We start from the raw sequence: 24,239 nt of genomic DNA, 5'->3' as shown, positions 1-24,239 counted from the left end.
TGTTGTGGCTTGCAAAGCTGCCGCTGCGTTTCCGATACCATGCTCGGCTGCGTTTTTCGTATACCAGATGTAAACGTCCGCATGACGACACTTGGCTCCAATTTCCATGCTGCTGCATTGCACGCCGCTACTGGGCTCAACGTGAGACTATCGGAATATCCACATGTACTATCATGGGATTATGTTGTGCAACATTGACTTGGCCAACGGAAAAGCCACACGACTACCGCATAGGCGGATACGCTACGGAGTATAGCGTGGTTCTTTCGCAAGGGAGATCTTGGTTCCACGATGGCTCCGATCTTGGTGCGACGACGGCTTGGACACTAAAACATCCCTGGCACAATCATAAGCACGTAAGGAGTGTTCGTTCGGAGACAGGTCCAGCGATTGATTGTCGACTAGCATCTCACGATCCGGCATTCGCCACGCCAGTGTGGCTCTTCATATGACAACTCCATTATGTATTGTCAGAATGCAGTATGATCATCATGACTTCCCAGCAGTAACTCACTAACTACTAAACGGCATACCACGGGTCGCTTGCAAGTGTTGTTCTTGGCTGCCACACTTGTGGAGGTGGGCTGGAGGGGCAACGGTGTACTCTCCGACGACAGTTCTCCATTATTGAGTGCATTGCGGCACAAAGTCCGGTTGACATGAGCATCGTTTGAATTCGCTACCTGGATATCTACCTCGCGCACAAGCCGATTGAAACCGGATCTATGCATACGCTAAAAGTCGGGCAAAGATTCGATTGAGAGCTTTACATGCAAGCGGCACCGTCAATGCCAATGACCTTGCCGTTGACCCACTCGCCGTCTTGAGAGGCCAAAAAGCCAACAACACGTGCAATGTCGACTGGCTGGCCAACGCGAGCCATTGGGGACCATGTCTTTGCGTACTGCGAGGACTGTTAGCACACGTTCAAGGACAGGATCTTGATCGGAACTCACCTCATCAACCTCGTCATCGCTCAGCTTCTCTCCATCTGGGATGTACTCTCTGCACACGGCGTGGTACATGTCGGTCTTGATACCACCAGGTGCGACACAGTTCACGGTGATCTTCTTGTCACCGCAGTCGATAGCCATGCATCGCACGAATGTCTCGATGGCACCCTTGGATCCAGAGTATACTGCGTGCTTTGGCACACCCTTTGCCTGACCAGTGATGGAACCCATCATGATGATTCTGCCGCCCACAGACAGGTGCTTGTATGCTTCTCTTGCAACGAAGAATTGTCCACGAGTGTTGATTCTCATAACGCGGTCGTACTCCTCTTCTGTCACATCCTTCAAGTGTCCGAATGACACAACACCGGAGTTCGAGCAGACAATGTCGAGTTGGCCGAAGTGCTCGACGGCTTGGTCCATGAGCTTGATGGTTTGTGAGACATCGCCAACATCTGCTTGGAGGGCAATGGCATCTCCGCCGTGCTCCTTGATAGCACCAACGACCTTTTCGGCGGCGTCGGATGAGTTGGCGTAGTTCACAACAACTTTCGCTCCTCGTCGAGCGAGTTCTTGTGCGATGGCAGCTCCGATACCACGGCCGGATCCTGTGACGAGAGCGACCTTGCCGTCGAGACGAGAGGTCTCAATGCCCCATGGGAAAGCTGAAGACATTTTGCTTGGGTTGGCTAATAGAGAGAGATAGTGATTGGAGAGTGCGTTCGATTTCGATATAGCGCCTAGAGGATCGAGTGAAAGGCGATCGTTCTTGGTGTTGGGAGTTTCTGATGATGATGCAGGAGTAGTTGACATCTTCTGAGGGAGAACGATGGGCCTGGAAACATATATATGTTTCGGACATAAACTCAGGAAAAGGCGGCCTGGTTACTATTCACGCTTCGCTGTGTGTGCCTGGACGACCAACCTTGCAACAACGAACCGACGGACTCGGTATCGTCTGCCGAGCAAGAGTTGCTCGAGCGACCTACGCAAGAGAATATCGGCTTTCTCCATCTTCGCACTGCGTTGCTATGTGCGAGAGAGCGAAAGCGCGAAGTGTCACAGACCGCTGCGTATCATCGATACAGTACCGTTGCCAAAAGCGAATGCCTGGCCAACGAAGGACAAATCGCGGAGAAACGATTCGCTTACCCCTCTCGGCTCCGATCTTGCAACGTCCACGCTACCACTCTGCAAAATCGCCGCCCGTTGAAACGACAAAAATGTGGTTCGGCGTCATCGTCGAAGGCCGAGAGCGCGAGCTCTTGGCAAGTGTTGTAGAGGAACGACATCCTGGCAATTTATGTTTCTATTTTGACTTTTCGCGGACTCAACAGCTTCCCTGCAGGAACCGCTTTCTCGCGAGCATCCTGCCAGCGAATAAGACACAAAACGGGGAAAGCTGCAGAGGATTACGCAAGCCGGAACGTCGTCTCCGCTCCGGACATTCGTGTGGGGTGCCATGTCGGACTTTGCGACGAAATTCGTGTTCTCTTTCGGCGATGTGGTATTCGTGTTGCTGTAAATACCTCATCAGTGCTGGAAGGAACCTCATCTCACGCGATAGTGAAACTTTCTGTTTTGCATTTTGAAGGCAGTTTTGGGGCTCTTGTAGGAGAATTGCCCGATTAACATTTTTCTAAGTGTAGGAAGCTGAGCGGTCAAACCAAGCATTTCTGGGTGGGATGCCGTCTCAAGCAGCCTTGAACCTTGTGAAGTCTATCTGAACAACTAGGTGGTACTGACTTCAGGCGGTAACGTCGGTACCGATTCGTGTTGCGGTGTGAAGTTTTTACAGTTACAGTTGATCCTCCATCGATCAGAGTTGCATTCAACGTGATTTGTGCAACAAGTGCTTGAATCAAATTGTTCCCTGCGTTGGGCCGTTGTGAACGACAATATGGTTTGTTCGATGGTTTCCGATGGAAACCAACGTCTTTTCGCATGGACCGAGCAGCACCAACAAACAATGTTGGAAAGCTGCAGTATTGCTCAGGCACTCATTAATTTGGATTTGTCCTCGAATACAGCCCCGGAACTCGATGCATATCTTTCCGCAGTACCTGTTTCAGGTTCATCGCCGGGCATCGATGGCTGCCAATGGGCACTGACGGAACGACTGCACGATGCAAAGCAGCTCGCAGAAATTGTCTGTCAACAGCGTTCAAGTGCTGCACCTACAGCTGTCTGCTGCAGGCACGTCAGGGACAGAAAACCATTCTCCGACGATTCAAAAGCTTGCCGTGATCACGAGAGACCTCGTTCTTGGAAGTTTGAAGATCTACACTGCGTCTTGTCGGACTTCTTCACGCGGCTGCGGACAAAGTTCTCCTGAAAAAACACGAAGCCAAGAACACACATTTAGAGAGCCGTTGATGTTTCAGCATCTCGACAAAGGCGGTATTGCGCGTCAGTAGCAATGACTGCTGCAGCTTAGGCCGCGAGAGGACAGTGGCTTGCCTGCTCAGGTCGTCATAGTCAGTACACAGCCTCGCAACTCGTCATGCCAATGCAGTAAGTAAGTGCTGAAGAGTCCGGATCCTTTACTTGGGGTAGTCTTTGTTGTGATCACCGCAGGGAACTTGTCCGACGGACGCGACCGCTGTCTGCAGGAGCGAAATAGCACGGGCATATCCAACGTGTGGACATGGTAGCAACACACCTTGCTTTGCCAATGGAGTAGTGCGGAGAACCGTGGTCTCTGGCCAAAATCGGTGCATTAATAACGGTCGCATAGGAAATCCCGAAGGAAGCGCAGATTGCTTAGGGAGCAACACAAATAATAGCTAGCTTTCTCGTAGCCCGCGGAACTTTCCCTTGAGCATTCGTTGTATATAGGAGCGATGTCCGCTGCGAGCAGCAGTTCCTCTGCGCCCATCGCTTTTGTTCATGTTCCTGATCCTTAGCCTGCCTTCCTTCATTTCAAACATTACCGAAGAGGAGCTTGGAACTCTCTCCAAATGACATGACATCGTTTGTTCCCACCCTATGCACACGCCCGCCCAAACAAGAAGAACTCCGACGCTATCGCACCATGCTTGCAAGAATAAAGTTTTCGCCACCCATAGCGCGATGAAGAACACAAAAAGGACAGTGGATGCGGGAAAGGGGAAATTGCTGTGTTCCGAAAGGAGTGATGGCGCCCAGTGGCGACGAGGTCTGTCCTTTAACCTCGAGCCAGCTTATCGATCTTCGACCGAATGCCGTCTGAGAATCGATTGGAAGCTCCTTCGTCGATGACTTCGATGCAGTGCTGCAGGACAGGATATGCACGATCCAGACTCATCTGAGAGCCGTCACGTTTCGTCACGCATGGCACGCCTTCCCGCTTGGTCAGGTATCGTATGATGAGAGGATGATCGGCCGGTAGAGCATCGATCGCGAAGGAAGGGCCGGGCACAGATGGGAACATGCCATTATTGCGCGGCGAGGACTGTTCCTTGTGTGTGAGACTGTCGGTCCAAAGTACCAGGCCTGCGCGGTAGATGGCACCAGCCCACCAAGGAGGGCGAACGGTCCGTGGCATACTTCGAACAATACGCAGGATTTGGCCACAATGATAGATGGCTTCTTCAACATCATGGATGCATCGCTTGTGCGTCCAGACTAGTTGTTGGTAAGTGCCATCGAAATTCTCTCGACGAGCTAGTCGTTCAATTTCTGGGAAGTTGGTGGCAGCATTGAGGCTGATGAGATGGAAGACGACGAGATTCGTCTGCATCACTGCGCACATTGGGTTTGCGCGAAGGTATCGTTCGGCCAAGTCGAACCATCTTCCCAGAAGTGACTGGACTTCTTCGAGGCGATTACGTGTCGTTGACGCACTGACTGCACGAGGCTGGCTCTGGTTCCGACTCGAGCGCGATTCGGAGAAGCAAGTGAGGAGCTGACTGTACTGATGAACCAGTGCCTGGAGAGGATGCAGTAACAATCGAAGTTGTAGAGGTGTCATCTCAATGCCAAGCGGAATCATCTCATCGTCCAGGAAATGGCGAAACAGATCGCGTAAAGACAGCGGCCTAGCACCGGACCCCACGGAAGAGTATCCTCCTGAAAACTCATGCACTTGCTCGAAGATGGACGACCACTCTGCAGCACTCTTTGCTTGCCAAAGACGGTCAGCATCAGGCATGGGTACAGCAAACTCGGACACAGCAAAGAGCGGAGCGGTGTCATGGAATAATGCTAGATCCTGATCAACCATGATCCATGAATAGACTAGTCGACTCTTGGACTCGTTCGAGATCCATTCTTGCCATAACTGGTCTCGTGTTGAATGTTGGTTGATGTTGGACGATGTCGTGGCCTTATCCAGCATTCCCGAGTGTCGTAGCATGGCCAGATACATCCCACGTTGGCCCATCGCGATATCCATCTGCCACTTGTCGCCACTCCAGGCTGCCTGAACGATGAAGAGCAGGGCCGAGTGCAGTACGACAGGGTCAGCAGACATGATGATGTTTCGCTCTATGAGATCAAAGAGCGATATCCGACATGCTTCGGTCAGTCCGCCTGTCAATAGGCGTGCTTCCGTGGATTGTATGCTCATTGCGCCTTGAGCAATCATCATCAGGACTAGTAGGCTTGCTGCACGATCATTGTAGCAATGCAATAACTCGTTCGCGTCCAAGATTCCCTTTGATGTCAGCGGGAAATAGCGCTCAAAGCTGTTTGCGTATGATCGGAGAAAGTACTCCAGAACGCGCGCGGGTGGCAACAATACAAAATTTGAACCGTAGTAGGAGTTTGGTGTATGGTAGCCCGAATCGACACTTTGACGGTTGCCGCCCTCCCGGTGAATTTCGAGCGCCTTGTGGAGGAAGCTTTGCGTGATGGCCAACAATTTGTCGCGAGTACTTTCGTGAAGCTGCATTACTGTCAGCTGATCAGCCCCAGCCAAGTCGGTGTCATCCCAGGCAGGACTCCAGCTCGCCCAGCCCTCGCGATTCCGTAGAGTGTCCTCTAACCGCTCAAGGTTTCTCTTGGCCGTCCTGGGACAAGCCGAAGACGGCAAGATCGGCGTGCAACGAAACACTGACCAGGCATCTTGGGCCTGAATGATTTCGGGTAGCTCAGAGTTTATGTCTGAAGGAGGCGTGGAAGCTTGTGAATGTATCGAGCGAGATGTCCGCATGGATGTCATCGGTGGTCGCTGTTGTTGATATGCTGCAGCAGAGCTGGAAAGCTCGAGGTCGGCAAAAGTTCGTTCCATCTTGGGTGTCTCCAAAGGCGTTACCAGCGAAGCCATCGGGTCATCAACGGTCGGCAATATGCTCAACATTGCATCAGGATTTGATAGCATGTTTGCGTCGAATCCGATCTCCGTGTTCATGATCATGTGCGGTTGCACCAGTCCATCGTAGCCGATCGGCATTTGCATTTGACTCCAGTCTAACATGAAACGGGGGCTAGAATCGTCGTCAGAGCTATCCTTGCTCATAGCATTCGCGAACTCTGTATATCCCGACAATGGCGTCTGTTGCATAAACCCAGTCGTGTGTGCTTCGGGAGAGAACGAGCTTGGTGGTGTAGGCCTGGTGGAGGGCTGGTCTGGGTACTGTGTCCCAGCTGTGTCACTATTGTTGGCGGGCTGTGTGTCTTCTGCAATCGATGCCATCGTCGGCTTGGGACTGGTGTCCTTCGTGACCGCTTGTTGCACTTGCAGTGGCTGCTGCGGGCTATCTGCTGGTGCCGCCGGTGGACTCGGTTGCTGCTGCACTTCAGATGGCTGTGTGTTGTTCTCAGAGCCCGCCTGTTGTGCATTGAGAGGCACTGCTACAGCACCTTCTGCCGGCATGTTCGCACGAGCAGCATTCTTTGAGACCCTCCTCGTTGGCCGTAGTGTACACCTTAGGTTCCGGCCCGCACATCTTGAGCACGGGAATTTCTTATCGCATTTCGTTTTCGTCTTTGCACAATTGCTGCAGGCAATTGGTGTTCGTCCTGCTGACTTCGGTATCATACCACTCGCAGCTGGTATCTCATGTTGTCCAGTCTGATCCTTGCCGTGTACCGTGTAGTGTCGTTGTAGAAGATCCCTTGTCGAGGTCAGTCGTTGACATGAGAAGAAGCGTTGAGCATCATGCTGACCTTCTGGCGAATGACATATGACATGTGAAGCATTTGAACGGCTTTACGTTGGTGTCTAGATACTGTCAGTGGGACTTCTTCAGTAGCATGCTGCATCACATACGAGTAAGAATATGGCGTTCGAGATGCTCATCTCTTGTGAAAGACTGCCCGCAGTATGTACAGAACACCATTGTGCCGACTTGATGTGTGGTCCAACGCTGCTGTAGATCGAATGCGTCTCCACGAGCAGACAGAGAGGTTCGGGAAGATGCAAGAGCGATCAAGTCCAAACGAAAATCATCGGGCAGGTGGCCCAGTTATGACACAGCGCCAGCGAAAGGAATCAGCGGCAGTACTGTAATAGGACTCCAACGAAGAGGGCAGGTGTGGGGCGTAAGAAACAGGCTGGAGCCTCGTGCCTCAGTTGCAGATCCGTCTTTTCATGAGCGATAGATCCTGCGGCAGTTGATGCACGTCTGACATGAGCCCTGTTAGAGATATGGTTCAGCGCAGTCGCAGCTCGTCATTGATATCTTGGGCATTTCTGTTCCTAGCGAGGGCTTTGTAGTGCAAGGATTCAGCACGAGCAACCTGTCGGAGCATTTTGGCCAGTCGCAGATCGTCCAAGCCAGCACGCCAGCATCCATCGCAATCCACGGATATGCAGGAAGCACGTATCCAGCGGCAGGAAGTGTGCATACAGGCTGGCTCCCTGGCTCCAGGAGGCCTGCATCCTGTGCATGGGTTGTGTGGGTACCCCAGCAATGTACAAGGATAGTATCAGCCACCGAAGCCAGGGGAGGTGCCCCAGCTCCAGATAGCCGCGACCCGCAGCACTGCATAGACTCGAGTCCTTGGCAGACCAAGAATGGCTGCGTTGAACGCCTGAAGAGGTGGCTTGCAGCCGAGAACCCTGCCCGAATGTAGTAAACGCAGCTAGGGAACTTTTCTCGCCGCCGTATATCACATCGTGCTCAGGACCTCTAGGCGCCAGCACAGTCATTATGTCCCACACGCCGCGCTCGCACGGCATTCTGCACGAGGTCACTCGAGTTGTGAGACGCTGTGCACATGGCGAGACAATCGTGGAACGTCGCGTTCCCGACCCAACGCGGTGTCTTGATGCCACGCGGACCCGACTGAACGATAAAGCGTGCACTGCACGACCTCGCTAGCATGATTTGATACGTAGCCCATTCCTTGTGTTATTCTGGGTCCCGCGCTATGCTTATTGTTCACGGTGTCATCCTGTCAGCATAGGAGCCGGATGCGGATGCTGGTGTCGCAATGAATAGTGCTGAGAGTTCGCCTCCCGCTCGCATAAGGATGGAGTACGCCTAGCTGTGTACTTCTGGACCTGTGTACCTGTTCAGCAAGTCGTCGCCTTCCACGTCAGCACGCATATTGGAGTCCTCCTGTTCAATGAGTCTTCGGTAAGCCGGCAGTGCATTCAGCCCTGAGAAGACATCGTCAGCAATGGCGGCACAGAAGTGCCTCGACGCGTTGGAACGACAGCCCTGCCACGATATCGCTGCAGCCAACGCTATCACCGAACCGGAAGCGAGAAGCTATTTTCCGATTCCATAGGCGGTACGATTGGCACTTTGCATTAGCGTGCATGTCTGCCACATGTTCCGGCGGTCGCCAGCACTTCAAGATCTCGAGTGGTATGTCTGCACGAATCTGGACATGTTGACAAATGTCGATTGTACGAGATGCTTGCGATCGCGAGTTCTTAGGGTCATCTTGAGCTGTGCATGTGTGCTCCTGTAGTCTTCAAGACCGCCCAATAGCTGGCGCCGAGACATACGGCGAGTGATAAAATGGCTCGGATGCGATTGGACTGCTTCCACTCTACTTGTCTAGAGGCCTCGCCGCCTGCCCCAGCGCGAGTGGGCATGCTGACAGAAACATGCCCATTCCGTTGCCGTGATGGCAGGCACGGCATTTTTCGACCCGACTCGATGGCGTCAGCTCAGTATGTAGTGATCACAGGCATGCCGCAACCAGCGCACGGGCTCGTATACGGTGGATGTAGAGGACAGTCGAGCTTTTGCTGCACGGGAAGTCGACATTGGGTTTCGGTGGGCCTGGTGGGATGGCATGAAAAGGACATCTGCGATCCGCTCTACATCGTCCCGGACGAGGCCCCGGATGGCGCGAGGAATGCGGCGGGCACAGATTAGTGGGAGCGTGCGGAGCCCGTGTAGATTGCTGTTGATTCGGAGCCACAACGGTTCTCGTTCATGACGCAGACCATGTGTCTGGTTGCTCGGCAGCGCGCTCCTCGTGGAGAAGGATTATGTCAGTATGCTCAGTGCATTCTCGTACAGTGCGGCCCCGTGGAATCTCAGTGCAACGTCGCGCGCGGATGGTGTCAATCTGGCATGAAACAATGGCGGACGAGTCGGTGGGAAGAGGCAGGCGCTGGTCCAGGTTTCGCGTCCAAGGTTGTGTTGTTTCGTGTCTGTGAACCTGCCGACGCGCCGATGAACTTTCCGTCGGGCGGAACGGCAGGACCCACCTGCTGGAGACTTGGCATCAGCAAGATGGAGGAGGAGCACATCCAGACGTGAACCTGCACAACACAACTACAACCACAATCAGGCACACATGCAGTCAACAGTCGAGAAGCAGCAGCACGGCATCGTGGACGGGGAGCGATCGGCTTGCCGAATGCCCAACGCCATTTGATGCGCTGCATCGCAGAAACCCGAGCCCCCAATGCGCGCAACACGGACGTTGCCAATCGATGGCCAGATCTCGAATCGATGCGCATTGCTGACATGGTCGTGCAGTCTGCAGAGCCTTTGAGCAGGTGCTCAGGATTTCCTCGAGCGATAGGGCTGCCTCAACAAGACCAAATTCCCTACATGTGCAAATCTGCTAGGTCTTCCACATTTTGTCCCTGCATAGGAAGACGGAAGTTCAGAAGCGTGCATGGGACGTGCAGCGCACGAACCCGACTGTGGCTACTGCAAGACTGGAAGCTCCAAGTGAAGTCTGCGATGCACAATCTGGGCCAAGTCGTGACCGCTCTTCCTTCTCTCTGCCATAGGCCTCGGGGATGTAGGCTGTGCTTCGGGAGAAAGCAAGGCGCTCTTCCACGCGGGATCAACAACATATTGCATCTTCAGGGCGCTCAACGCCATTCGAGAGCAAACGCCATCCGAGAGCGTGTAAGCTTCAGAGCTGCTAGCCGAGTATTAGCCGGTACGGCACTGGAATTTGGCGAGCTGGACCATCGGCTGGCAATGCGCTGACCAGGCATTTCTCTCTCGCCGTCATCTCAGGCATTGGGATCCGCAAGCTGAACTCAGCTTACAATCACGCACGCTATCTCGTCGGTGTTGATGACACATGGGCACAATGCTGAGTCCGCTTCTCTCTCGCTTTGGCGAGAAAGCCCTATTCATCAGGAGCGGCACTGCCTGCTGGCGGTCCACCTTTTCTGCTCGCAGAGGCAATATGACGCACCGAGGCTGGCCGAAGGAAGCTGTGTTCTGCAGCTCTGTCGTTGCACCTCACCGGTCTCATCTCTACTGGAGTTTGATCGGACATTAGGTCAGATTTACATTGCAGCTTCTCTCCTACTCGAAAGCAGGATTCCAAGCCTGCGAAGACGACTGCTTGAATGGCTCGAGGAGTCTGAAGCGCAAGCTTCGCCCACTTCCGTTCGTGCGGGTGCCGCGTTCTCGCGCGCGCCAGATCAACAACATGGTATTTCTCCGCAGTCGCGTGTAGCTGACCTTGTCCAGTTCGTGTGGACGCGCCGTTCACCTACGCTAAACGCTGCAGCGAAACGCTGCAGATCGCGTTAGCTCTCTCGTATTCTACGTAGCTCGGAGCAAAAGCGTCAATCTCAACGAATCAATGCGGCGATGCGCGCGTTTTCGGGCCCTATCAGATGGTATCGAGGAACACGCATGCTTCGCGCGTTGTGGCGCACTCAGAGGCATGGCCAAGGACACTCTTGGTCTGTGAAGGATGTGCTCAGCTCGCCACATATTGCACGGCACTCGCTACTCCTTGAACTTATCCACTGCATTCTGGTCTCGCTAATTTTCCTTGCCAACCTGTCCCATTCGCTGACACGAGTCTCGTAACTGAAATGCTTGGCGACAGAGATCTACCTATCCGCCCATATTTCTTCGCCAAGTCGCAGTCGTGCAACAGACAACTTCTATGCCGCGTTGCTGCACAGGTTTGCTGCATATGAGCTCGTGCTCATCATGGCAACTTTGGATATGCTGTTGGCTAACGCGATACAACAGCTCGCAGTTGCACCATGCTGTTGGGAATCAATTGCCAGCATCCCTGTCTCGCGTGCTTAAGCTGAACTCGCTTAGCACAATTGCATTGGAGAACCTCCGGGTCGTCCTCCAGCTTGGCCAAGTCGGGGGGCGTGCTGCAAAGAGCAAGATGATGAGCGTCTATCTCCGTGCCAGCACAGCGAAGCGTCCACAATCGTGCATGGCATGGTGCTCGTAGGAATTCGAGCATAGTGGAGATCTTGTTACTTGATGTAAACGCCACTTAGCTCCAACTCGTCGAAACAGGGAAGCCGAGAGCGGTGGCATTACGAGCGGGCGAAGATCTGTCGACATCTATACCGTTCTGAGCTGGCAACATCCACATTCACGTGTTACCGCTTGGACGCCCAAGAGTCTCATCCTCCGGTTTGCAGGATAGTCAGCCCTACAGACAGGGTCCAGCCCAGCTATCGCTATCGCTAGGCAACTAGACGAGGGTCGAATACGGTAAATGGACGTTGACCGACTCTCAGCTGATCATATACCATGAAGCGACAACAGCGCCGATACTTGGGCAGCTGTGCTTTCCGTGGCGATTTGTACAGCTCGCCAATGCCAGTCCCCGGGATGTTGGCATCGGCGTGCACTGAGGGCACGAGAAGACAGTTCGCTATTCATTTCAGTCTGCTCATCGGGAGCATAGCCTCCGTTACTGTCAGCCTGGGAACGGCCATCACAGTGACTCCCAGGCTGCAATCCGCATGTGCGTTGATCAATCGACATGGTATTCATGAGTGGAGACCGACTCCTACCCACCCAACGTTGGCCAGCCTCGCCGAGATAGTGCGTGCTTACGAAAGTACAGGACCGACACTCTATGTGCGCATAAAACGACAGACTAACAGCCGTCTCGATTGTGGCAAGGACGAGCCTCGACGCAGCAATAACCAATGCGAGAAACGCTCTCATGTGCTTTCTGAGGGCATTCATGATCGAGGACAATCGTAGCAAAGCAAGTAATGATACATAGGAAAAGCAGTTTATAATACACAACTCAAGCGTACTTGCTGACTTCACTACGAAATTCTAAACTGCTACTTCCAATCGAGACGCTGCCAGCCCGCTCCTCATTAGTTCTGCCATATCTCCTTCTATCACATTGATAATCAACACCCCTTTGCGCTGCAAAGCCACACCGAAATACAACATCACCTGCCAAGAACGACCGGTGCCGAATTTCCAGACTCACCTATGAGCTATAGCCAGGAAATCCCAGTCCACGTCTTCACACACGATAATGATCGATTGCACAGGCTGAGACACAATCTTGGGATCAGTATTTTCCGAGGCTTGCACAATTTCACATTGCACATAACCAGTGCGGCCCTAATCCAGCCAAAATTCCGGCCCTCAGCCTCATCCGCTGTCACGAGCAAGAATAGGTGTCTTGTGCGGCCTAAAGGTGATTGGGAATCCTTCAATTGTCGATCAATTGCAAGTCCTACATGTGAAAGACATATGGAGAGGAGGAATTGTGTGACAGTGTCTTACTCGCTCCTGATGATTGCGACATGACGATAAAGGATGAGGTGCTGGATGCTTACATGGAGGTTTGGATTGATAGGGTTTCCTCCTTTCTAGACCCGAGACTCTGGATATTGCACAGCGTTTCTTACCAACAGCACGCGGGACCATGTTTTTGACTTATCTGCTGTGGACTTCAGAGATGAGCCAGTTGATGCTGTACGTTGGTTGTCCACGTGCTAGGTGATCACTAATTGTTGGAAGGGGGCGGGTCTAGGCAACGAGATGGAACTTGGCCTTTGATTGTGAGTTTCAACCTGAGTCCTTGTCTTTGCCGTTGTACAATGGGATACACGGAGATAAGGCTTGAAAGTGGTGAGAAGTGCGAGGGAGTTGTTGTGTTCGAGTGTAGACTGCGTCTGAAGATCTTTGATCATGCGCAGTCCTGTTGCAGAACGTGTGGAGGACACTGGAGCCGACGAACATGTGGAAACGGCTTCTGTTCCGCATGTTCTTCACAATCGGAACGAAGTCGGCGTGTGACCTAAGTGGTGCTGCGAGATCCAGACTTGAGACCTCTTCTCCAGGCTTACCCTGAACAACCTTTTGATGAAGTTGCACTCTTCACTTCCGGTATCGCTTGTGCCAATCTCGTGCTCATCGCCCTTGGCTATTTCATGCTGGCCAATGGCGAAGAAAGGCAGAAGTGGAATTCTGGAGCGTGCCAATGCCGACGAATCGAGCATGGGTAATGCTGCCTCCATGAGCAACCTCGCGGACAGTTGAAGTGAAGGAGGCTCAATCTCGTCGGTATTCTGATGTATTCGAACTGCCGACAAGATCACACATCACTCAAGCCACAGCAGTGATTCGGTGGTAAACATTCCTGTATCAACGAGGTCCAGGTGATCGTCAACCAGGATGATGTCGCAACGAAGTCAAAGTCAAATGGTGCCGATTGCCGAGAAGACGATCTCGGCAGGGACAGCCGTATACTGAACATGGAGTCCATGTCTATGATGGTTTGGAGAGGCTGTAACGAATATCGAGGATCGTGCCAGAACGATGTTAGAGACAGATGTCTAAATTGACTTCATGCCAAGCTGGACTATGAGACCAGCAATAATGCACTTTATCGTGAGGTCCCTGGACGTTCAATTTCGAGACCAGATACGTGAGCCAGGAATTGTGCTGAGTGCATAGATCTGCTCCTGGTCCCTCTCAACAGGCTCGACGGCTCCCGCTTTCTTTGCGCGCGACACTGGCAGCAGAGCGTGTTGCTTGCCTGTTGAGAGAAAGCGTCGTGGCTATCCTCTTCGGCCAAGGCTTCTAGAGGCAATTTCGTGGCAGCCAACTTTTGTTTGACAAGTGACATGCCTAATTCATGTCTCGATGAAGGCGAGAAGAACCATCAGCCCTCGGGATGAGATTCATACGTGCCTCAGGCACTGTATCTAGTGACTCTTGGTGTTCGTCGTTGGTAAGAAAGGACGGGAAGTCGGCTGCCACCGGGACAGTCGCCATTCCTGAAGCTCGATCACAGAGAAGCATTTCGCTACGGAACCTTAGCCAAGCCGGCGTCGAAGTGGCCGCGTGAATTCACATGCCTCAACACATGTGAATGTACGACAGCACGAATCGCGTTGGCCGGAAAGCCGACAATTCCAGCAATGCAACTCGGAAAGAAGTGCGTCACCACGTGCATTAGATCTCGTACCACCGAGCACGTTGATAGTAACGAAGATCCATGGTGAGGAGGGTCCCGTATATGGATGCAAGCACCTTGACAAGCGGCTGCCAACAGCCCGCTGCGCGCTGGGTTCGCCGTGTAATGAATCATGCTGAGAGTCGCTAATGCGTAGAAGCATGCAATAGTTGTTCGAGTGTTGCGCAAGAGCTAGTGGGTCTCGGAGGCTTTATGCGGCTACAATATAAAGTAGCCAGCTCTCTGGGATATCGTACTTCTGAGCAGTGCATTTCCCCCTGTGGATACGGGATGTGGGTTGAAACTGTAGAACATCGTTTAGCAGTACGAAGCAGCACGATCATCTGTTCCAGCTGTGCTTGTGCTGGCCGCACATGCGTGTCAAGAATTGATCCTACCTTCCTGTCGGAACATTGCTCCGCTCAGGTACATCGAGCGATGCTAGCAGTCGCGACCTCAGAGGGGACACAGGCAGTCTCGATGGACATCGAAGAAGAAGCTACTGTCGAATGCTACCACAGAGGCACACCTACGCGTGCTATGAATCAGCTCAGTGCCAATGCACTTCTCATGGGCAAGACCGTTGTTGTGATGTCCGTGATGATGCCCAGCGCGGACCCGAAAATACGAACGGACGGCGGGTTGCTCTGCTGGAAGCTCTTGTTACCTCCTGTTACACGCCAGATAGAGCACCCGGCATCACGTGCATCAGCGATGAAGCCGATCTGGCGTTGAGTCGAGTATGCACGAGGGCAACCAGATGTGGCCGTTGCACAACACCCGGAGCCCATGTGTGGCCCCACACGGTGCAGCGGCTGGGGAGCAGTGGCCGTGGCTCGGAAGTGAGGAGCGGGCCACGCAGAGTTTGTCAACACGTCGGCGGTTTTGTGGGTGGGCGGCATTCAGCGCGCGGCGGGTGAGGGCGGTGGGCAGACGAGGAATTGCAACGCTGCAGTGACGAGGAGAAGAGTCCAGTAGCAACGAGCAACAAGCGCGGCCGTTGCTCGTGGTTGGCGCGGGCACGGGACCCGCCACGTTTGGCTTGGCTTTCCCGCTCCCGCTTGCCGTCAAACCCGCGCTGTGGTTGACGCAGCAAGGACACACGCGGGAGGCTTTGTAATTACTCGACATGAACAATCTCCCCAGGTCCGTATGGTGACGACCACGACCGCCGCCCGCCGGGGTTTCCTGCGGTGGAGCAAGACACATGGCGATGCAACACCGCGGGTGGGCAGCGCGACGCACCAGACCAGAACCAGCCCAGCAGCAGCGGCGCCGGCAGGATCGTGTCAGCCACGTCGAGGATAGCAGCACCGTACCAACCACAAGATAACAGAGCAGCAAGCGAAGACGGATCACCAGCGCGCTGCAAGGACTCCCGCCGCAGCAGCACCACCGCAGCGGCAGCGGCAGCGACAACAGCAAGTGTGGCGTCGAGTGGTAAGTGGCAGCCCCGGCTGTGATCCCACCGCTGGGCACCCATGTCCGCTGCCAAATGCTGCTGCATCGTTTACACACAGACTCGCAGTGAGCCCTCGCTTCGGAATCGGCCCAGGTGCACGCCTCTCCCCAAGTATTACTCCATTAGGCATGCCAGCATTCCTCCACGGTGCGCAGACGACTCGCTTGGTACGGGCGTTGATGGAGAGCCGAACTTACGTGACTTCATTTTCTCCTGCAACCAACGCACCCTACCAATCCGCTCCCATCATCAAAGCCTAACAATAGCCTCACCGTCTGGCTTTTGCTGACCCTCTGCGCCGGGCATGCCATCCTGCTGCACCATGATCGCCTGCTCCGGCGGTGGGGGCTAAGCGCCACCATCCAGATGAGCGTTATCAACCATCTGTATTTGGCAGCCATGGATACCGCATGCCATCCGGCGCAGATCCACAATCGGATGCCCTTCCCTGTAGACATCGATTGACCAGGCATGCCAAACCACCCTTGCCTCTATCAGCAGAATTAAAGGTATACATACTGTTCGAGCCCTGCCCTTCACACGCCAGTTTTCCGGTACCAAACCATCTTTGTTGCTACGGACAGTCTAGCCATCTGCCGTTTCAACAGCTTTTCCTTGCCATCTCTTTCGTCACTATAGACTGTGCGTTGGTTGCTGGACTCTGTTTACTTTAATCGACAGCTCGCGCTCCGAACTCTCTCCAAAGCATCATCGCCATTCGTGTCTAGCCAGCACGACTGAGCATTTGCGGATTGATATCCAGTAATCGAAACAACGACCATCAACGACCATCTTCATCGACAAACGAAACGGAATACCCCTCCAAGCCACAATCGAATAACGAACATATCGACGAACAACATCAACAACGAACAAGATGTCGAACGTCCTCCTGTTTGGCGATCAGACCGCCGAGCAATATCCTCTCCTCCACAAAGTCACTCTACACCGCGACAATGTCCTTGTCAGCAACTTCGTGCAGCGATGTGCCCTCGCTCTGAGAGAGGAAACACGGGCACTGCCACGCAGCCAAAGAAATTCTATGCCAGACTTCCTGACCTTGACAAGCCTGGTCGAAGCCTACTATCAAAAGGGCGAGAAAGTGCCTATGCTGGAATCTGCGCTCGTTACAATAGCTCAGCTTGGACACTACATCGGATACTTCTCGGAGCACCCAGATGAGCTCCCAGCCACATCCGACACCCGCGTTCTCGGACTCTGCACTGGACTACTCGCTGCATCCGCCGTCATTTCTGCAAAGACTATCGATGAATTGGTGTCTCTCGGCGTGGACTTTGTTCGTATTGCTTTCCGCTCCGGAGCAGCAGTCGACAGCGTCCGCTCTGTGCTCGCTCAACCAGGCCAAGAGAAGACGCCTTGGTCTACGATCGTCACAGGCACCACCCAAGATGAGGCCAACAAGGCGTTGTCGGCTTTCCATGAAGAGAAGGCGATCCCACAATCCAATCAAGCCTACGTGAGCGCCGTCTCAGTCATGGCCATCACTGTCTCTGGACCTCCGACCACGCTAGAACGTTTCTTCAAGGAAGGTGCCTTGGCAGAGAACAATCGTGTCGCAATCCCTGTCTATGGTCCTTACCATGCTCAGCATCTCTTCAACGATGCTGACCTTGAAAGGATCTTGTTCGGCAATGTTGGACAGGAGCTGAAGAAGCGCGTTCCCTCCGCGCTCGTGCACTCTGCAGCTACAGGCAAGCCCATGGTCGCTGAGAACTCTTTCGAGCTCGCCAAACTTGCTCTGGGCGAAATGTTGCAGCACCCGGTCCGCTGGGACCACTTGCTGGAAGAGGTTGTTTCTCAAATGGCCGCCAGCAAGTTGCCTGCCAAGATCTACGCCCTCGGTGTCAGCAACATCTCGAACAGTCTCATCTCCGCTCTCAAGGCAGGTGGCAAGACTGATGTCTCCGTCATTGACCAATCTGCGTTCACAGAATCCACTGAATACAATGGACGCACCCAAAATGACAAGATTGCGATCGTGGGTATGGCTGGACGTTTCCCCAACTCCGCCAATCACGAAGCGCTTTGGGACCTGCTCATGAAGGGTCTCGATGTCCACCGCAAGATTCCCTCAGACCGTTTCGATGCCGATGCCCACTGCGATCCATCGGGCAAGGGCAAGAACAAGTCTCACACCCCGTTTGGATGCTTCATTGATGAGCCAGGTCTCTTCGACCCGCGATTCTTCAACATGTCGCCGCGTGAAGCCGCACAGACTGATCCTATGGGCCGTCTCGCCCTAGTTACTGCCTACGAGGCCCTCGAAATGTCTGGATACGTTGCGAACCGAACGCCATCGACCAAGCTCAACCGCATTGGTACCTTCTACGGCCAAACATCTGATGATTGGCGTGAGATCAATGCCGCAGAAAACGTGGACACCTACTTCATCACGGGTGGTGTGCGCGCTTTTGCACCAGGTCGTATCAACTACTATTTCAAATTCAGCGGACCTTCGTACTCTATCGACACTGCCTGTTCGTCCTCGCTCGCGGCTATCCAGCTCGCTTGTACATCTCTCTGGGCTGGAGATTGCGACACTGCTTGTGCTGGTGGTCTCAACGTCCTGACCAACCCCGACATTTTCTCTGGTCTCTCGAAGGGACAATTCTTGTCGAAGACCGGGTCTTGCAAGACGTACGACAACGATGCTGATGGGTACTGCCGTGGCGATGCTTGCGGAACTGTTATCCTGAAGCGCTACCAAGATGCGGTTGCAGACAAGGACAACATCCTCGGATGCATCCTCGGCGCTGCCACGAACCACTCCGCGGAGGCCGTCTCGATTACTCACCCACACGCTGGCGCACAAGAATTCCTGTACAAGCAGGTGCTTGCCAATGCTGGCGTTGACGCTCACGAGATCAGCTATGTCGAGATGCACGGCACTGGTACGCAAGCCGGTGACGGTATCGAAATGACTTCTGTCACGAACGTCTTTGCTCCTCGTCACCGCCAGCGTCGTCCTGACCAGCCAGTCAACCTCGGTGCCATCAAGGCCAACGTTGGCCACGCTGAGGCTGCTTCGGGTATCAACTCCCTCGTCAAGGTTCTGCTCATGATGAAGAACGATAAGATTCCAGCCAACGTCGGTATCAAGGGTGAGATGAACAAGACATTCCCTGCCGATTTGAAGGACCGCAACGTTCAGATCTCGCAAACCGCAGTCGATTGGCCACGAAAGAGCGCCGCGCCTCGCAAGGTATTCCTCAACAACTTCAGTGCCGCTGGTGGTAACACCGCCCTGCTGATCGAGGATGGACCCCTCCGCGAGGCACCGACTGTCGTCGACCCGCGTGGCACTCTGCCAATCACTGTCTCCGCCCGTTCTATCGGTTCTCTGAAGCGTAACTTGGAGAACTACCAGTACTTCATCAAGCAGAACCCGAGTACGACACTCACATCCTTCTCGTACACCACAACTGCTCGTCGCATCCAGCACAACTACCGCGTCGCGTTCTCGCTCGCCGACATTGGCAAAGTCATCGAATCTCTGCAGGGTCAGGTCAAGGAGACTTACAGCCCTGTCCCTATGGTGCCAACGAGAGTTTCCTTCTGCTTCACTGGCCAGGGCTCGCAATATACTGGACTTGGACAGAAGTTGTACCAAGACCTGAAGAGCTTCCGAGACGACATTGATCAGCTGGATCAGCTGGCCCGCATCCAAGGTCTGCCATCTTTCCTGGAGCTCCTAGATGGCACTGATGTTGCTACTCTATCTCCAGTCAAGGTGCAGCTCGGAATGGCCTGCATCCAAGTCGCACTCGCTCGCATGTGGGCCTCCTGGGGTATCACACCAGCTGCCGTGATCGGTCACAGTCTGGGTGAATACGCTGCTCTCCATGTTGCTGGTGTCATCTCGGCCTCTGACATGATCCTGTTGGTGGGACGTCGTGCCGAGCTTCTCGTCCGCGATTGCACCCCTCACACACATGGCATGCTCGCAGTCAAGGGTAGCGCGGACGCCATACGCACTGCACTAGGAACCAAGATGACTGAGATTGCTTGCATCAACGGTCCAGAAGAGACTGTCCTGTGCGGAAGTGGCGATGTCGTCGCTACCGCAAGCGAGATCCTCGCCCGCTGCGGCTTCAAGGCCACGAAGCTCAACGTGCCATTTGCATTCCACTCTGCACAGGTCGACCCCATTCTGGAGCAGTTCAAGAAGGTCGCCTCCGCTGTAACCTTCAACAAGCCTATTGTTCCTGTGCTGTCCCCCTTGGCAGGCGAGATCATTCGCGAAGAAGGCATCATCAACCCAGAGTACCTCGCCCGCCACGCTCGCGAGACTGTCAACTTCTGGTCTGCTCTCATCAGCGGCCAGAGCGCTAACGTTTTCGACGAGAAGACTGCTTGGCTCGAGATTGGTGCTCACCCAGTGTGCTCTGGCATGGTCAAGGCTTCCATTGGTGCTACCGTGGCCGCTCCATCGCTACGCCGTGGCGAGGACGCTTGGAAAACCATTTCCAACAGCGTCTGCCAGTTGTACACTGCAGGAGTCAGCATCAACTTTGATGAATTCCATCGCGAGTTCAACGATGCTCAGGAGCTTCTCACTCTGCCAACGTACTCATTCGACAACAAGAAGTATTGGCTCGACTACCACAACAACTGGACTCTCACCAAGGGTGAGGCTCCACAAGTCCGAGAGGTCATTCGCGAGAAGGAAGTCGCTGTTGCTGCAACTGTTGCGGAGGTACCAGTGAAGCGATTGTCTACTTCTTGCCAGAAAGTCATCAGCGAGGAGTTCAACAGCACCAGTGCCAAGGTCGTCATTCGATCGAGCCTGGCAGACCCCAAGCTTTACCCAGTGGTCTGTGGGCACATGGTCAACAACGCTGCTCTCTGCCCATCATCGCTGTATGCTGACATGGCTTTGACCGTTGGTGACTACATCTGGAAGGAGATGCGCCCAGGCACCGAAGCACCTGGCATCAACGTGTGCAACATGGAGGTTCCAAAGCCTTTGATCGCCCAGATCCCTCAACCTGCTCAAGGCCAGCACGTGGAAATGGAAGCCGTGGCCGACCTCGAAAAGGGCAGCTTGAAGGTCAACTTCCGCAGCGTACAGCCAGATGGCAAGAAGATCCAAGACCACGCTCACTGCATTGTGCGCTACGAAGACAAGGCTGCCTGGGCTGATGAGTGGTCTCGCTACAACTTCATGGTCAAGGCTCAGATTGACATGCTCACTCACAAGACCATGAACGGAGGTGCCCACAAGGTTCAGCGCGGAATGGCATACAAACTCTTCAAAGCACTGGTCAACTACGACTCCAAATACCGTGCCATGGCAGAGGTTGTCCTGGATGGTGCCAACACCGAGGCATCTGCTCAGCTGGACTTCCCCACCAAGCCGGACGATGGAGACTTCTACTGCCCTCCTTACCACATTGATGGCTCCTGCCACATCTCAGGCTTCATCGTCAACGCTTCCGACTTGCTCGACTCGGAGCAGAACGTCTACGTCTCACATGGCTGGGGCGCGATGAAGTTCAGCAAGCCGTTGACAGCTGGCATGCGCCTCCGCAACTACGTTCGCATGATCCCGCAGCCAAACAACATCAGCAAAGGAGACGTTTATATCCTTGAGGGCGACGAAATTGTCGCAGTCTGCGAAGGCATCAAGTTCCAGCAGATCCCCCGTCGTGTTCTGAACACCTTCTTGCCACCAAACAAGGGCTCTGCTGCCACTCAAGCTCCAGCATCCGCTGCGCCCAAGCCTGTCGCTCGTCCTGCAATGACAAGAGCACCCGCAGCCGCCTTAATTAGCCTTGCACCTGCTCCAGCAACCAAGGTAGCAGCTCCAGTTCCTGTCTCGGCACCAGCGCCAGCTCCACGTGCGGCCAAGCCCAAGAAGGTGGCTGCGCCCAAGAAGCTATCTGGTGGACTTGTGGACAAGATTATGCAAATCTTGGCCAAAGAAACCGAAGTGGACATCGCCGAATTGGTTGACGACGCTCATTTTGAGAATCTTGGTGTTGACTCCCTTCTATCGCTCACCATCTCTGCAATTTTCCGAGAGGAACTAGATCTAGAGATCAGCTCATCCCTCTTCACCGATTACCCAAGTGTAGGAGAGATGAAGAAGTACTTTGCCACGCTCGACACTTCGAGCGGCAGTGAGAGCGGTGGCAGTGTCAGTAGCAGTGCTCACGACGACGATGATGATTCCGACGACGAATCTATCTCTGCCACTGATGTGCCAACTCCTCTCGAAGACATCTCGACCCCAGCCTCTTCAGCTCCTTCGGTTGCGGGCAAGGCAGAGCCAGACTCACCAGCACGTGACACTCTGGCCGACGTTGGAGATGTTTCGCTCGCGCGCCATGTCGTCGCTCAGGAAATGGGAGTCGACATTGAGGAAATCACCGACGACGCCGATCTATCTGAGCTCGGCATGGACAGTCTAATGAGCTTGACGATTCTTGGTGAGCTTCGTGAGAAGACCAACATCGATCTGCCAAGCACATTTCTCTCGACCAACCCGACCATCAAGGATATCGAGAACGCTCTCGGTATGCGCCCCGCACCCAAAGTCGTAGCACGACCATCGGCGAAGACTTCAACGCAGACTGACATGAACGAGGTGTCTGCTAGGCTAGCCGCCATCAACAGAACCGATATCTCCCGCTACCCCGCTGCGACTTCCGTGCTCCTGCAAGGCAACGCAAAGACCGCCACCAAGAAGATCTTCTTCCTGCCAGATGGCTCCGGGTCTGCCACCAGCTACGTCAGCATCCCCAACCTCGGCTCAGATGTCGCTGCCTACGGACTCAACTGCCCATTTATGAAGAACCCTGACCAATGGGACTGCGGAATCGAAATCGCCTCGTTGATCTACCTCGCCGAGATCAAGCGTCGTCAGACCAAGGGACCTTACGTTATCGGCGGCTGGTCTGCAGGAGGTGTGATCGCATACGCAGTGGCGCAAGCACTTCTCGCAGCTGGTGAGAAGGTTGAGAAACTCTTGCTTCTCGACTCTCCTTGCCCCGTCAACCTTGATCCTCTTCCCACCCGCTTGCACGTATTCTTCAACGAGATCGGACTCCTCGGCACCGGTGACCCGACCAAGACACCAAAGTGGCTGCTTCCTCACTTCTCAGCTGCGATCAAATCGCTCTCCGCCTACGATCCTAAGCCTTCGCTTGGTGAACTTCCAACTTACGCCATCTGGTGCACAGATGGTGTTGCCGGCAACCCAGGTGACCCACGCCCACCGCCAGCTGAGGATGAGGATCCAGCTCCAATGAAGTGGCTGCTCAACCACCGCACCGACTTTGGTGACAATGGCTGGGCACAGCTCTGCACCGGACCTTTCAAGAACGGTGTCATGGGCGGCCACCACTTCAGCATGATGAAGGAGCCGCACGCAAAGGACCTTGGCAAGCTGATCCGCGAGGGACTCGACTGGAAGCCCTAGATGACGGAACGCTCGTACTCGCTTTGAGAAGCTCTATGGATACCTAGGGAACATGACTTGCCTTGGCCGGCAACGATCGTTTCGTGGAATTCATCACCTCCAAGCGAATTCGGCGTGCTACCGACACAACGCAAAATTGAACAATAATAGACGGATATAGAAGGATGCTCGGATTGCAAGTGTTTGTATATTTGACTGGCATAGCGAGAGCGGTGGCATTGGCGTGCAGCGTGCTTTTGGGTGGGATAATTGGTTAGATGCTAACATGAATACTACGGCTGACTATCTTCAAAGTCGTCGCTGCTGGAGATGGCGCGTTGGATGCGAAGAGCTGGCTACTTGAGTGTCTATATAGTCTATTGAAAGCAGTTGATGACAATTTGTGCCCTCTCTTCCTCACTTGATCATGTTCATTTCGCAGCACACTGACTTTCCTCTTCGCAAATTGATCGTCGTTGTTGCTCTTGTCAGGTACCCGAATGGATCTCCACTGTCACATACGAACGAAGAAGGCTTGTTCGCGGCGAATTATGTTTCATCATGATGATCACTGCATCATCGACGATTTAGCAGCCAAGCAAGGAGCTTCTTCCGGCAACAAGGTGCAGTCTCTCATGCACGTTGACGAGAACGTGCGGCCCGATGTGGTTTGACGCGCTTTTCTTGCCCTATCCGCTTCCCAAAATCCCACAATCCAATCGCTGTATCCCAAACACTGGCATCTCTCTCTCTCGTACTCACAAGCAGGGTTCATTGCGAGGCTTGAAGTACGTGAAATGAGCGCGACAATTGCTCGGGTCCCCGAAATCCTTCTCCGGAGTTGTTT

The 24,239-nt window shown here is 53.9% G+C and overlaps 3 protein-coding genes across 3 annotated transcripts; 1 reads left to right on the top strand and 2 right to left on the bottom strand.

Annotated features, from left to right (window-relative positions):
• Positions 1 to 766: 766 nt before the first annotated feature.
• On the bottom strand, positions 767 to 1,628 carry RHO25_010682 (uncharacterized protein; the record flags this gene model as incomplete). Its single annotated transcript, XM_023602416.2, has 2 exons — positions 767 to 904; positions 957 to 1,628. 2 exons carry the CDS (start codon positions 1,626 to 1,628, stop codon positions 767 to 769), a joined length of 810 nt encoding a protein of 269 aa, XP_023450906.2.
• A 2,491-nt stretch (positions 1,629 to 4,119) lies between these two features.
• Positions 4,120 to 6,750, bottom strand: RHO25_010681 (uncharacterized protein; the record flags this gene model as incomplete). Its single annotated transcript, XM_023602417.2, has 1 exon — positions 4,120 to 6,750. One exon carries the CDS (start codon positions 6,748 to 6,750, stop codon positions 4,120 to 4,122), a length of 2,631 nt encoding a protein of 876 aa, XP_023450905.2.
• A 10,096-nt stretch (positions 6,751 to 16,846) lies between these two features.
• On the top strand, positions 16,847 to 23,413 carry PKS1 (polyketide synthase; the record flags this gene model as incomplete). Its single annotated transcript, XM_023602418.2, has 1 exon — positions 16,847 to 23,413. One exon carries the CDS (start codon positions 16,847 to 16,849, stop codon positions 23,411 to 23,413), a length of 6,567 nt encoding a protein of 2,188 aa, XP_023450912.1.
• Between the last annotated feature and the right edge of the window lie 826 nt (positions 23,414 to 24,239).

The sequence above is a fragment of the Cercospora beticola genome, chromosome 7, assembly GCF_033473495.1.
Source record: "Cercospora beticola chromosome 7, complete sequence".
Classification (NCBI taxonomy): Eukaryota; Fungi; Ascomycota; class Dothideomycetes; order Mycosphaerellales; family Mycosphaerellaceae; genus Cercospora; species Cercospora beticola.
The sequence above is the reverse complement of the archived record's forward strand: the minus strand, read 5'-3'. Positions and strand labels throughout refer to the sequence as shown.